This window comes from Bos taurus, chromosome 29 (genome assembly GCF_002263795.3).
Source record: "Bos taurus isolate L1 Dominette 01449 registration number 42190680 breed Hereford chromosome 29, ARS-UCD2.0, whole genome shotgun sequence".
Taxonomy (NCBI): Eukaryota; Metazoa; Chordata; class Mammalia; order Artiodactyla; family Bovidae; genus Bos; species Bos taurus.
Window position 1 is genome coordinate 41,099,332 of NC_037356.1, and position 14,439 is coordinate 41,113,770.

Below are 14,439 nucleotides of genomic sequence, written 5' to 3' on the forward strand. Positions count from 1 at the left end.
CCGTTTCCGGGGCGGGACTTCCTGCCTGCTTGCCCCGCCCCACCCCCGGAGTCCTTCAGCCCTAGGCGAGGCAGGCGGGGCCCATCCCTCGGCCCCGCCCACGCCTGTGAACTATAAGGCTAAAATAACTCAGCTGGACACCAAATACAATACCATTCTTTATCTTAAAAAGTAGGGAGGATCCTGGGGTTAAGTACACAAAGCACCTAAGTCCTTCGGGTATTTTAGTGTCAGTTCTACAAAGTAAGCTTTGGCTTCCTGGCACCAGGGAGGCTCAATCTTCTGGAGGCTTCCAGAAGGCAGGTGAGGAGAAGGATCCAGCAGCCCTCCCTCCTCGGTCACAGTCACAGGGCGGCCTCGGGCCGGAGAGGAGACATCAGTACATCCAGGGGCTATTTACAGGGGTCTTCTGGGGCATGACTATGGATCACTTCATGAATGCCACTTCTGGGATCTCACCCTTGGCCTTAAAGAAACATAAACAGGTCAGCAGAGCCAGTGGCCCATGCCATGCCCCGAGCCTCCCTGACCCTCTCGAAGGCCTGGTGCTTTCTTTGCCACCTGTTTTCAAATCTTACCTTGAGGTGAGTAAAGGCCTGGGCAGACCTGGTGTAGTCCCAGTTGTTGTCCTGGAGGCACCTGGAGTAGGGGAAGAACAGGCACCTCCATTAGAACTACAAGTATGGGCTTTAAAAATTTTAGGGGCACTTATTTTTCACCACAAGCACTACCTCAGTTTACCCCATTTCCTACACATACTCAGTACTCACTTCTGGGACCACTCAAGGTTCATGCCAGACTGGGTAGAGAAAGCCTGCAGCATTTCCTGCTGCTCTGGGGAGAGGGTGGGCACTGGGCTGGAGGAGGGTGTGGGTGCAGGCATGGCAAAGGCTCTCTGGATCTCATCAGCACTGGCATTCCGCACAAACAGCTCATCGTTGACGATGCACAACCTTGGAGACAAAAAGCACCTTAGACCGCTGGACAGACAGAAGATAACCTCATCCTCCCAACATCATTCCTGTTCTCACTTGACACTCAGAGTCTTTCAATACCCACAAGATTCCTTTATCATTTACCCCCTTTTTCCCATGGATTCCACATATGTGATTATCTACCAAACAGACTGGAATTATACATTCTTCCCCAACCCTCATTTACCTTCACAACAAACTTAGGAAGTGAATATTGTTAAACCACTTTTCCACAGTGGCAGCCATGCATTGGGACTGGGACCCAACATGGTAAGTCAGACACTCACCCTGAATTGCTGGCAGGAACAGCGACGAACGTCCGGGTAAAGGCTCGCAAGGAGTCCCGAGACTTTCCATCCACTGCAATGATAACAATGGTGATGACCTATCAGAGTCATTCATGTTTTATGTTTTCAAACAGCTTCTCAAAAATCATAGTCTGATTAGATACAGAGAACCCTAAGCAGGCTAAACGGGTAATTATGTGTGCACAGATGAGCAGAGCAGGGAGGAGTGTCAGAGGTTAGAGAGGACAATAGTAACACTTTTATGCCACTGGTTATTTATTTGTATCTGTGGGCTGGGCCCTGTAAGTAAATCACTTCACTTACTCCCCAAACACGTAATGAGATGCCTATTATGAATCCCTTTCTTTTACAGACAGTCAGGTTCAGAGGTCATGTAAATAGCTCACAGACACAGAGGACCAAGGTTGGGGATGGAAGCTCAGAACTGTCTGCCTCCAAAGTCTGTGTCCTTCTAACCATCAGGCTGTTCCCATAGCCAAGACAGGAAAGACAGGTGAGGATAGGCTTGGGGGCAGAAAGGGAGAAGGTGGTCAGGGAAGAAGAGGAGAGAAGGGAGTTGGGAAGTTGAGAGTGCTCAGAATGACTAGCTGGGACAGGGACCACTCCACAAACTCAGGACTCCAAAGATACTTACCTTCTTTGAAGACTCCGTTGACAGAGAAACACAGCAATGTGCTCTGAAAGAGAAGCAGCAACATCAGGTACCATCTAGGCTCCCAGCAGAGCCCAAGTCCCTCCTTGCCTCTAAAGGACTGCCCCTTGCCCAAATCTAAGCTTCTGTCAAGAGAGAAATAGGTGCTTACTGTCTGTGCACTTATGTCTACCACAAAGGAATTGATGTCATGCTGAGTTTTGGGCAACTCATTGAGGAAGGCCACCACGTTGAGACGTGTGTGCTTCAGCAGTCGGAACCGCAGGGCTGTGGGAGGAGGAAAAGCCGAGGTTAGGAGCTGCCACACACTGAGCCCAGACTGACTCCTTCCCATGCCCTTCTCCTACCCTGTTTGGCTCACATCACACACTTACTAGGGTCTTTAAGCTTCTTCACATTCCTGCTATCCTTGAAGTACTCGGCCAAGTTGCTTCTGGGGGAACAAGAAGAAAAAGAGGCAGTGGTCAGAGCAGTGGCGATGCTGCACGTGCTGGCCAGTGTCTGCTGAGCAACTCTGATCCTGGGCAGGTTCTGGGATGTGCTACTCACCGGGCAGGGTTCTGGGGGGTGAAAGGAATGCTCAGCGAGCAGCAGGCTCCATCATGGTAGGCATCCAGGAGCCGCTGCCGGTCTCCCGAGTCATAAACCGCATAGTACCTGTGGGGCAAACGAAAGGGGAGGGTCGAGCTCCACAAGCTGGATCCACAAAGGGACTGACAGCTCTCAAGACTGAGTTGTGCTGGGCCCACTGCTCCCCACCCTCAGGACACCCAAGATACTTACTGCTGCAAGAAGTGCAGGACCAGATTCTTCAGGGTCTCTGTTCCAAAGTAGCTTCCCTGGAATCAAACAGACTCCAATCAAACAGGACCATGGTACCAGGACTCTCCTCCCAACATGAGTTCTTGCTCTGTGCCCCCCAGATGCCACTCCACCACTTACCTTGCAAGGTGGTAACGTTGTGGGGGCTTCAACATCAAAGGCAATTGGTGGGGGTAACTCATGGCCATCCTGCAGAAGGAAGTGAAAGACGACAATGTAAACAGTGAAAGAAGGCTAGATGAGGGACTTCCCTGGCAGTCCAGGGCTAAGGCTCCCCACTCCCAATGCAGGGGGCTTGGGTTCAATCCCTGGTCAGGGACCTAGATCCCACATGCTGCAACTAAGAGTTGGTGGGCCGCAACTAAGACCCAGCGGAACCAAATAAATTTTTTTTTTTTTAAAGACTGGATGAGTAATTAGATGGGAGAACTAAAAGGGTCAGAGGTCAAGTAAGAAAGAAATGGAAAGGGGTCTATGAATCCTGATGATGCAACTATCATCTACAGGCATTTTTCTGGGAAGAAGAATTATAACCTTTGCTAATATATATATGAAATCTTTGCTAGATTATCAAAGGGTTCCATATCCCCAAATTAGTGATCATATAAAGGCACGTTAGGCAAGACTGAGGGTTGCAGGTGCTGTGCTCCTCAGAAGAGAATGAAAAAAATGAGGTACTCACCAGTCGCAATAGTTTTGGAAATCGCTCTCGAACGGCGCTGTCAAGAACGGGACAAAAGTGAGTAATGTTTCAGAGTCACTGTGCCTCCTGGGCTGCTCTAGGAGCAGAAACACCCGTGCCCAAGGGACGGCCCAGCCCATCCTCCTTGCGCTCTCACTCTTCCCCAGCCTCTGAGCTCCAGGAAAAATAACCCCACTCCCCACCTCGTCTGGGGCATCCAAAAATGACTGCCTTGAAGGACGACGCTCTCTGCCTGACTCCGAGCACTGCAGGGGCAGTGCTCCCGGCCCAGGCGTTAAGCCAGGACCTCTCCTCCGTCCTCGTCCCCCTTACCTTCCACCTACTCACCTGTGCAGCCCCGGGAGGAGGGAATGGGGTGGGAGCCCAAGGGCTCCGCTGCCTCAACAGGTGTCCATCACTTCTGCCAGGTCTGGCCGTGGCCAAGACCAGAACACACCACAGAAATGGCACAGGATGTTGGGGCAGGGAGACGAGCAAGGCTCAGGGAGAGGAGAGGCCAAGGAGGAAGAGAGGGGAGAGGAGAGAGAAAAGGAAGGAGAGGACGGGGCAAAGAAGAGACCAGGGAGATTCAGGCGAGGAAAGAGAAAAAGCAAAGAGAAAGCAAAGACAAAGCGACAGCACTGCATGGTGGAGAGTCATTTAGAAAGACCAGGGAGAACCAAGGGAAAGAGGCGCCTGACACAGCCCTCTCTTTCGGCTCCCTTCTCCCTGTGGTCCAAGCAGGAAATGAGAAACACATCTTTGCTGTGGTGAGAGGGCAGCTTCTATTGGCCAGGTGTCTGTCTGCTACCTGGGTCCCGATCTGAGCTGGGCGTGGGAAGCAAAGCAGCCATGGGGGCAGGAGATCTCCCTCCGAAGGGGTGAGGGTTCAGGCCCCTGCAAAGTTGGGGGGGTGAGGGTCAGTGCCCCACCACTGTTGGCCCCCAAGTTCTCTCCTGATGGCCCCTCTGCGACTGTGCCTGTCTTAGGTTGTTCCTTCCCTGAGGAATCTTACCCGTCTCTGGCTAACCAGCCATCCTCCGGGGCCAAGCAGGGTGATATGAGGTGTGCGAGTGAGGGAGGGGCAGCGCCCCCAGAGAGGGTCAGTTCTCTGTCTCCTGGATAGCCTATGCCCCCGTGGCCTCCACGCCCAGCACCTGCCTTGGGATTCCCTCGCCTGCTGGCGGGGCCCCGGCTCTGGTCACGTGTCTTAGGGAACCCAGGTTTCTCCTCCAGGGAGGGCCCAGCTCACAGCCTTGGGCAAGAGCGACAGAGTGCATGGCACCAGCCACCAGGAGGCCTCAACCTCAGCATGGGCAGGAAAACCCAGGCAGTAGCCTTGGGCAAAGCGATTGTGAGAACTGAGCCCCTCTTGGCAACAGGGCAAGAGGGGCTGTCACCGGACAGAGGAGGGAAGGCCCATCAGCAGGAAGTCCCAGGGAGGGAGGGCTTTCCCTGCCCAGGGGTTACCAGGCTCTTGGCTCAAAGCAGCTCCACATATGGGGGTGTAATATGCAAGACACCCCATGGTCATGGTAGAGAAAGGGAGATGCTCTTCTTGAAACAAAAGGGGAGGGAGAGTCTAGAGAAGGCTGTGTTCAGGAAGGAAGGAGAAAGGCCACAGAATCAGCACACAGGCAGTCAGGTGAGAAGAAAGGAAAGGAGGCCTGGGGCAAAGCTAGGGGTCACGGGCAGACACAATGGAGGAACACGCGATCCTCCCCAAGGACAGGTGGCTCCAGCCGAGGGCTGCACATCTCCTGCAGACGGGCAGTGGTCAGGGTGCATCCGCTCAGCCTCCCAGGGGGTGAAGGTCCCCAGGAGGGGAGACAAAGATTATAACTGACCTGATGTAAGTGGACTGGTCTCGGAAGGTGTCGCACAGGGTGTTTCCGTCAAGCCAGAGCTCTTCCAGCTTCAGCCCTTTGATCTTGTCCAACTCCCGCTCAGACTTCAGCTGCAAAGGACAGGGAGGAAAGGCAGGAAAGACACGTTGGTAAAGAAAGCCAGCTAGGTTCCCCCCACCCTCACCCCCATCTCTTAAATGCCCTCCCTGCCTCTTGCTGCCACGAGGCAAGCTCTCTCCACCTCTGTCCACCCTATCCAAACACAGCTGGGCTCTCAAACTCACCTCATTTCCAGAGAGATTTAGGATCTTTAGATTGGGTGCTTTCTGCACAATGCTGGACAAGTCATCCAGCCGGTAGAGCTTGTTGTTGCTCAAGTTCAAGGACAATAGCTGTGGGAGAGGAGAATTTAGAGGAAGCACCACCGGCCAGGGGATGAGAAACACACCTGCCTCCCGACCCCATCCTATGTACCTGACCCTGGTTCCTCCCACCTAGTGGGACAAAGGCCTCACCTCAGGGATGTTCTCTTCGATGATTCGCAGGGTGGCTGCCATGCAGCTTCTACGGTTCAGGACAACGTCAATGTTCTGAGCCACTAAATCTGCAGGAAGCAAAGGAAGTCTGAGAGGGCCTGCCCAGGCCAGCGTGCCCAGCACAGCACCTTCAAGATTTTCCCTGCTGACAGATCCCCCTCTGTCTCCACCAATCTAAGAATGGGTGAGGCAGAATCAACCTGTATCCGTCCTGTACCTGGGTCTGAACGGAGGCCCTTGAGGTCAAGTGCTTGCTGGGAGCCATCATATCGTTTGCTCATGATCAGCTGCAGAGGAAGACAGAGGGTTCACTGGAGTTGTTGCAGGGGAGGGAGGGGAGGGGGAGGGGAAAACTGCTAAGACTCAGGTGCCAGCCTAACCTTTAGCTGCTCTACTTGTTCTGGCTTTAGTTCATTCTGCACAGAATGGGGTGGAGAAGAGGAGTTGATGATGATAGATATCTGCAGAGAAGACACATACAGACAGGGTGAACTCTGGGAAGGCCTGAGCCCCAGGACCAAGACCCAGTCTATGCCCTGAGCACCAGTCCCCACCCCCAACCAAACCAGGCTCTTCGTACACACCCTGCGGTTCTCCCGATCCAAAATCTTATAGTTAACAGCCTTCAGAGCAGAGGCCGTACTGGCGTCCTCCACAAAAAACTGGGCCCGTGTGTTTTCATAGTGAAACTGCAAGAAGAGGGAACAAGGGCATTAGACCTGGAGCCCAGAGCCCCCAGTGCAGCTGGTACCTCCACCCTCCTTGGTGTGCAGTCAGCCACTCAGGCCTTCTCTTACCTCAATGGGAGTAAAAGGGACACTGCACTTGCTCTGAATCACATTCAGGAGCCATGACTTGTCGTATTTCCTGCCGTAAGGGATCTAGACAAGAGAAAGAGAAGAGACAGGAACAACATGTCACTAAATGAACAGCAGACCCTCCAGTGCTCCTTTCAGCTCGTCTGCCAAGCTCTAAAAGACTTTCTGGAGAAACAGTCAACTTAAAAGTTTTCTGGGAATTCCCTGCTACTTCAGTGGTTAGGATTCGGAGCTTCCACTGCTGGGAATTCAATCCCTGGTTGGAGAACTAAGACCCCACAGGTTGCATGGTGAGGCCAAAAAAATAAAGAGTATTCTACTCAAGCCAAATATGACTCCTTAACCCCCTTTCTTTCCATTTATACTTATTATTCCTCAAAGAATGTAAATGTTTGATTCTACAAGTTCTAAGACATCATTTATAACGTACTTGCCCTTCAGAGAACTCAAGGGCCCTCCACTCCACACTCAGCTCCTCACATCTGGAGGAGCTCTCCCAACCGCCAACCACAATTATCACACTTCCCTTTCATGGCCTTCCCATCCTGCTGCCCCTCTTCTTTTCTGAAGCTGCTCATAGATATTCTAACATATTGATTCTTAGCAGCAAGCGCGGTTCCCTGATTGTGGAGTAAACAGCTGATTTTGTAATGCGAGAGGTGAACACCTTAACTGTGAGCCCAGCCCCCTAGCTCCCCTGCTCCATGGACTTCTCACGATACTCACTGTAATCTTAAACCAGTTCTTGGACGTCCCGTCCTGGCTGGTGCCAGCCCCTCCCCTCTCTGCAGCAGACCGATCTCTCCGCAGGGGCAGAGTAACATGAATTCGAGTCCGCTCGTTCCAGTTATCACCCCGACGGTTGGGTCGTGCAGCGTAGGGGGTGCTGTGGGGAAGAAGAGAATAAAACATTCACAAAGGTTAGGAATGTCTTCTCACAGATCTTCCTGCACTGTTATCAGGACCACAACTATCAACTACCAGTACGCTGGTCCTGGCATTTCTCTCCCTTCCAGCTGGAAGAGAAATGACATGGGAGTAAGAGGGCCACATAAATGAGGGGGCTGCTAAACTCAAACCAGACCAACTGGCTACTTACTATCGTACTCGGGGAGCATCCTGGACATCACTCATCGCTACGTCTCTGTCGTCGTCCTCCAGGCGGGAGGACCGAACGCTGGAGCCCCCTCTTCCAGACCTCCGGTTCCCCTCGCCGGACTTCCACCGGAAAGGGCCTCGGCCTTTCTTTCTTCTTTGAGGGAAACTAACTCGATCATCGTGCTCTGGGTTTGGAAACAGAACAAAAATTAGAAAATACATCATTGGAGGGACTTCCCTGGTGGTCCAGTGGCTAAGACTCCCCACTCCCAACGCAGAGGGCCCTGAGTCTGACCTGTGGTCAGGGAACTGGATTCTACATGCCTTGACTAAGAGTTCACATGCCACAATTAAAAAAAAAAAGGTCCCGTGTGCCGCAACTAAGACCTGGCGCAGCCAAATAAATATTCGAATATTTAAAAAGAAGAGAGCAAAATACACCACTGGTTCAGCTACCTTGCTTGGCAATCACACTGTCCAGCACCCTGCACTATCAGATGAGCCACAAAGTCACCACAGAGGCCACCTCTGTGCTAACTCCTCTGCCTGCCCAGGGAAAGAACCCTCTCCATGCGGTGGCAACCTCAGTGACTGGAAAACTATGTGAAGTCTTTTTAGAAAAGTGAAGCAGAAACTGGAACTAGAGAAAGGAGAAGTAGAATGTGGAAGTGAGTGTCTTAAGCACAACTGGATACAACTCAGACTCCTGACAGTCACCTGAGGTCTGCTTTTCTCACCCTCCCAAATCTACTTAACCCCACTCAAAAAACTCTTTTTAACTTTTTATTTTACATTGGAGTATAGCTGATTAATAATGTCGTGTTAGTTTCAGGTATACAACAAAGTGACTCAGTTATACCTATACATGTATCTATTCTTTTTTAGGTTCTTTTCCCAAATAGATTGTTAATGGAATACTGAGCAGCATTCCCTGTGCTATACAGTAGGTCCTTGTTGGTTATTCATTGTAACTATAGCAGTGTGTACATGTCCATCCCAAACTCCCAATCTGTCCCTTCCCTACCCCCCTCTCCCTGGTAACCATAAGTTCATTCTCTAAGACTACCCCTACTCAAAATTTGATCACATCTTGAAAAGTCAACCACAATGATTACATCAGCTTTCAGTAAACAATACTTTTGCCTATAAAGCACGAATGTCAGTTACAAATACCAGTTTAAAGGCTTCTTTTAAGTCTTGTTCTCGCCTCAAAACACTGAAACTAGAACTACCATATGATCCTGCAAATCCACTCCAATTATACATCCAGAAAAAAACAAAAAGTACTAATTTAAAAAGATACATGCATAAATGAGAAAGTTGGGATTAACATCTGCACACTACTATATCTGAAACAGATAATCAATAAGGACCCACTGGTTCCTTATAGCACAGGGAACTCTACCCAGTACTCTGTAACAACCTCCGTGAGAAAAGAATCTGAAAAACAATAGATACATGTACACCTGCATCACTTTGCTGTACACCCGAAAGTAACACAACACTGTAAATCAACTATACTTCAATATAAAGATTGTTTTTAAAAAGCATCGAAACTAAGAAAAAGGGAAGAATACATATGAGCTTCACTTGTTTTCAGGTCAATTAAAAAAAAGATACCTGCATCTCATTGTTCATAGCAACACTGTTTACAGTGGGAAAGATATGGAAGCAATCCAAATGTCCATCAAGGGACTAACGGATAAAGAAGATGTTGTGTACACACACACACACACACACACACAACGAAATACTACTCACCATAAAAAAGAATGAAATCTTGCCACTGCAACAACATGAATGGATGTGGAGGTTATTATACTTAGTAAAGTTAAGTCAGACAGAAAAAGACAAATACTGTATGATATTACATATATAAAAACTAAAACGAATATATTTAGCAAAACAGAAACAGACTCACAGATATAGATAACAAACTCGTGGTTATCAGTGGGGAGAGGGAAAGCAGGAGGGGCAAGATAAGGTTATGGGATTAAGAGATACCAACTACTAAGTATAAAATAGGCAACAATGATATATTATTGCATGGGGAGTGACAGCCATTATTCTGTAATAACTTTTAATGGGGTATAATCTATCATAATACTGAATCACTACGTTCACTTTCATGTCATACCTGAAAACTAATATAATGTTGTAAATCAACCATATTAAAAAACTACCACTTTGAAGTGAATGTTGAAGTGTGAGTGACCCAAGTGTAACTGGACACAACTCACTCTCCTGAAAAAGTCACCTGAAATCTGCTGTCTGCTCACCCACATCCACTTAACCCCAAGTGACCTCTCTCATATCCAGGTAAACCAATCATGGTGATTACATTAACGTAATCAATACTCCTTTTGCCTACAAAGTACAAACATCAATTACAAATATGATCAATCTAATGGTTTATTTTATATATCTTATTCTCAAACTCTGAAGTTCAGAGAGTGAACTCTTAGTTTCCTTGGTCAGAGATGCCTCTTAACTCAGGAGACAAATCCTGAATCCAGGTTCTAGTGGCAGTCAGGGTGCTTCACCAAGGGTCCTTGAATGTTCTCCAGGAATATGTTCCTCTCAATCGTGGTGTGCACAAATGGCTTCTTAAAAAGAGACCTATGATTCCCTCCACAGGTCTGTCTAATGCATGAAGTGAAGTCGCTCAGTCGTGTCCGACTCTTTGCGACCCCATGGACTGTAGCCTACCAGGCTCCTCCCTCCATGGGATTCTCCAGGCAAGAGTACTGGAGTGGGTTGCCATTCCTGTCTCCAGGGGATCTTCCCGACCCAGGGATCGAACCCAGGTCTCCCGCATTCCAGGCAGACGCTTTAACCTCGGAGCCACCAGGGAAGCCCTGTCTAATGCATAGTACCCTGCAAACACTGAATCTCATGAAATGACCCTAGGGGAAAAATAGACGACTAGAAGGTGCGGTTAACATTTATCGAGAAGTTTATCCGATGTCAGGCGCTCGACGTACACGATCTCGTTTTAATACACACACACACACACAAACAAACTCAGGAGGCAGGTACTGTTTCTAGCCTCCTTAAGGGGATGGAAAATCAGGCCTGAGTGTTTAACTCACACAAGATCGGCATGGCCAACTCAGAATTGAAACCTTGGCTGTCGTGTGCTCCTAACCACTACTCTGGACCTAAACCCAATGTAGTGTTCTGGCTAGAACAGTGAATTAATGTATAGGTCTAAAATATTAAAGCTAAAGCTGCGGACGGTGGGGGAGGGGGCAAGACCGACTGGACGCGCGGTAGAAAATAGGGCACCGGCACCCCAAGAACAGGGCACTGACTCACATTAGTATAGCCGCCAAACTGAACTGACAAGCATCCACCACTCATAAAGTTCAAAGGAATCCAGTCACCCCACCGCCGAGCCACCCGCTCCGACCCGCAGGTGTTCACAACGCCAGGATTCTGGGGTCAACGAGCCGGGCACCCACCCTCGAGTTCAGCCAGGGCCCGGACTGCCTCGCCCCGGGCCCGCGCCACTCACCCGCGGACACCCGGCCCCTCGCGGCCTCCCGCCCCGGCGCTGCGGCCTAGGCCGGCGCTGCCCAGCGGGGCTCCAGATCGCCCCTCTCCCCGGCTCAAGGACCAGCACTGACCGTTGTATGACTTCCCCTCGTCCGCCATGGCACAGCTAGAAGCAGGGGCGGGCTGCGTCGCGGGCCGCTACTTAGCCAAACGTCCGAATGCCAAGGCGCTCCAGGTCGAAGTGCTCCTACGCCGGCTACCACCGCGTTTATAAGGAGACCGCGTCGCGCGCTGCCGACGTCCCACGATCATAGGCGGAGCCACTGGGAAACGCGCGTGCGCATTCGACCAGCAGAGACACTGGGGCGGGGCTTGGGGCCGACGCTCCGCCCAGTACTGGTTAGTTTACTGATCCCCCTGATTAGTACTCGCACCTGCCCTCTGCTTTCATCGTCCGCCGGCAGGCACCTCCAAAGTTGGTGCTGAAGCAGAGATGGCCACTGCATCCCAGGGTTCAAACTGAAAAAGGGAAGGAAGGCCACAAGAAGGGCATCTGAGGAATGGGAGATCAGTGCCTTGGAGTGACCGCTTCAAGACCCCTAGGAGGATCCAGCCTGGGCTTAAGTCTCAGCTCAGCCCTTTGCCTTCTACAGATCTATGCCTTGCTTTCCTTGCCTATAAAATGAAATAGAAAACTAGAAGGTAAGCTCCAAGACAGCAAGGAGTTGACTAATGCATGGCTTTTTTTTTCTCTCCAGCACCTGGCTCAGTACCATACCTAGCGTGTACCAGGAACTCAGCAAATACTATGAAATAAATTTCCAATCTATGCAACCCTCCCTCAAATAGTTGCGGAGTCAAATGAGAAAAACTGCATTTGTCAGGCTTCGATCGTCTTCACAGATCGCCCCAACCACCATCGATGTGCTGTGCTTAAACCCACATGGTGGGTCAACTAAAGTTAAGACGCAAGCAAGAGCACCCCCTGAAAACAGGTCAAACGGAGAGAAAATGCCAGGGCTAAGAAAGGCCAGGGCTCTCCTAGATAACTACCACCCCCAACCCCAAGGTACTACAGCCAGCCCAATGTGTGACTGTTGTCACTATAGCTTGAGCTTCCTTTGGGGTGTATGAAATGGGGGTACTCCAGTGACCTCAGAATGATGTGGTTGTGGGTCCTGGTAAAGACTGACAAGCATATTGACCTTCCTGGAGGGTAGGTATTCCAGGCAGATCTCTACTTCATTCTCCTGTGATTGGCTTGAATTGGTGAGGGGCTTCAACAGGGGATCAAGAGCCTCAGCTGGAGCTGGGAACAAATTCTTCACCTTTCACTCCTGGCAGCAGGCATAACTCCTGCTTCATCCAGCCCAAGGAAAATGGTGGGACTGGAAGATGCAGATGAAACAGGTCCAAATACTTCTGGAGATGGTCCTGGAAGTTACCACTAATCAGAGAATCACTCTGGGATCGTGTACCCTGCTTTGAAGGGAATTTTCCATGATAATTAAGTACTGCTGCACTTGGTTAGGCCCGCTGGAAGCAGCTGTATACATGGAGCCCAAAGCCTGGCCCCTCAGGGTCATCAGTCCAGCCCTTTCAGTTGTAATACTGGGCAGCAGGCTCCCTCCATTTCTGCCTAGGCCCTTCTTCGGCGCTCCCACCCAGAAATGACGACATGGCTAGTGAGGCTGACAGTCTTGCTGTAATTGGGAGAAAACGGGCTGCAGCACGTTTGGCAGATTGAGAGTCATCTGCAGCCAAAGTTGGGGTTGTGCAGGCCGCCGAGGGGCTCAGGGCCCCCTGCCTCATGTGGTGAAGAGAGGAAGAAGAGGTCAAATTCTAACCCAGATGGGAAAGTTGGTCCCTGGGGCAGTTTCACTTCCTCTCCTTGCTCTCAAGAATGTGGGGAAAGGCATCATCTCCCCTTGCTGCCAAAGTTCCCTTTGCGACAGGCTGGGGAGGGTTTATAAAAATCTCCTGGTAGAGACAATCTCCCCGACGAGCCCCTCAGTTGGCCTCTGCTCCTTTCCAGCCACTTCACAGCAGAGTCCAAATCCAGAACCGTGTGTGTTTCATGGGCTGGAGGGTGGTGAGGGGAGGGCTGGGTGGCCAGAGGCAAGGAGTGGGGGACCGAGGGCAGTGGTCATTCTTAGCAGTTCCAAGGAAACGGGGCCCTTCTCCCAAGCACCCTGCACAGGCTCAGTGGCAGCTCTGGCCACCTGCTCTCCCATAAGGGTTCCAAACCCCCACGGAGTGCCTCAGAGTGGAGAGGGTTCAGGCAAGGAAGACCACAAAGATGATGAAGAAGACAATGAGGATGAGGAAGATTTTGACCATGAGCCACCGGTTGGATGTGACCGACTGGAAGTACTTGAGGATCTCTGAGTGGGCGGCCTCCACGTCCAGCTGGGCTCCCAGCACATTCTCGTCGATCCTGAGGATAGGTTCGGGAGGAGGGGAAAGAGAAGGATGTTGGATTAAAAAGAATGCTGTTGAACTGTATTTTTTATGCATGTATATATTCTTGCCTAAAAAATCCCCTGGATAGAGGAGTCTGGTGGGCTATAGTCCATAGGTCCCACAGAGTCAGATACAACTGAAGTAATTCAGCATGAACACATAGAGGAAAAAGCTCTGGAAGGGTAATATAAACAAGTCTTGTCTCAGCAACTTATTAGCTAATGAACCTAAGCCACTCATGTATCCTCAAGTCTCATTTTCCTCAACTGCAAAGGAAGAAAAAAACGATAACACAAATCCTAGGTTTCTTGTCAGGCTTAAATGAGTTATATAAAGTGCCCAACCCATACTAAGAGAATCCAAAACGTCTATATAATTTTTTGCTCATCGGTATTTACTGATTTTTGTCTAATTAACGGTGTGTGCTCAGTTGTGTTTAACTCTTTGCAACCTCATGGACTGAAGCCAGCCAGTCTCCTCTGTCCAGGGGATCTTCCAGGCAGCAATACTGGAGCCCATTGCCATTTCCTTCTCCATGGGATCTCCTCAACCCAGGGCTTGAACCTGTGTCTCTTGCGTCTCCTGCATGGGCAGGCCACTAGGGCCACCTGGGAAGCCTCTAATAAACAGTACTGATTTGCAATAAGGGGGTCACAGAAAATCATGGTCAGGAAACCCTCATTCTAAGTGAGAAAAGAACCTGATGATATGGACAGAAAGTCAAGGGATGAGAAAAGCCCT

The 14,439-nt window shown here is 50.3% G+C and overlaps 2 protein-coding genes across 5 annotated transcripts in view; both read right to left on the reverse strand.

The window, feature by feature from the left end:
* Window positions 1-145: 145 nt before the first annotated feature.
* NXF1 (nuclear RNA export factor 1) lies at window positions 146-11,461 on the reverse strand. Of its 2 annotated transcripts, none has more exons than NM_001075555.1 (21): window positions 11,367-11,461; window positions 7,739-7,922; window positions 7,366-7,525; window positions 6,619-6,702; window positions 6,406-6,510; window positions 6,202-6,282; window positions 6,039-6,108; window positions 5,801-5,889; window positions 5,570-5,677; window positions 5,286-5,395; window positions 3,439-3,475; window positions 2,877-2,945; window positions 2,718-2,773; window positions 2,484-2,591; window positions 2,309-2,367; window positions 2,086-2,201; window positions 1,917-1,959; window positions 1,262-1,334; window positions 771-953; window positions 579-639; window positions 146-466 (listed from the first exon to the last, which is right to left on the reverse strand). In NM_001075555.1, the coding sequence occupies exons 1-21, from the start codon at window positions 11,392-11,394 to the stop codon at window positions 428-430; spliced, it is 1,863 nt and encodes a 620-aa protein (NP_001069023.1). In that variant the 5' UTR covers window positions 11,395-11,461; the 3' UTR covers window positions 146-427. The 2 variants fall into 2 exon arrangements, with proteins under 2 accessions (NP_001069023.1, XP_059738839.1); XM_059882856.1 differs by lacking the exon at window positions 11,367-11,461 and adding an exon at window positions 9,499-11,299.
* A 1,460-nt stretch (window positions 11,462-12,921) lies between these two features.
* Window positions 12,922-14,439, reverse strand: part of STX5 (syntaxin 5) — a 28,292-nt gene continuing 26,774 nt past the window's right edge. For all 3 annotated transcript variants that reach the window (XM_059882837.1, XM_059882838.1, NM_001075444.1), the window contains one exon: window positions 12,922-13,672. In XM_059882837.1, coding sequence (XP_059738820.1) covers window positions 13,513-13,672 — 160 coding nt within the window. In that variant the 3' untranslated portion in view covers window positions 12,922-13,512. The remainder of the gene's footprint in view (window positions 13,673-14,439) is intronic.

Bases quoted from the DNA above. Each gene is read 5' to 3' on its own strand.
- NXF1 (XM_059882856.1), bottom strand. From the start codon at position 9,535: ATGTTGTTGCAGTGGCAAGATTTCATTCTTTTTTATG. The intron at 6,283-6,405 runs GTGTGTACGAAG...TCTTCTCTGCAG, and splicing joins TGGATCGGGAGAACCGCAGG to ATATCTATCATCATCAACTC. The intron at 5,890-6,038 runs GTACAGGACGGA...TGCTTCCTGCAG, and splicing joins GGGCCTCCGTTCAGACCCAG to ATTTAGTGGCTCAGAACATT.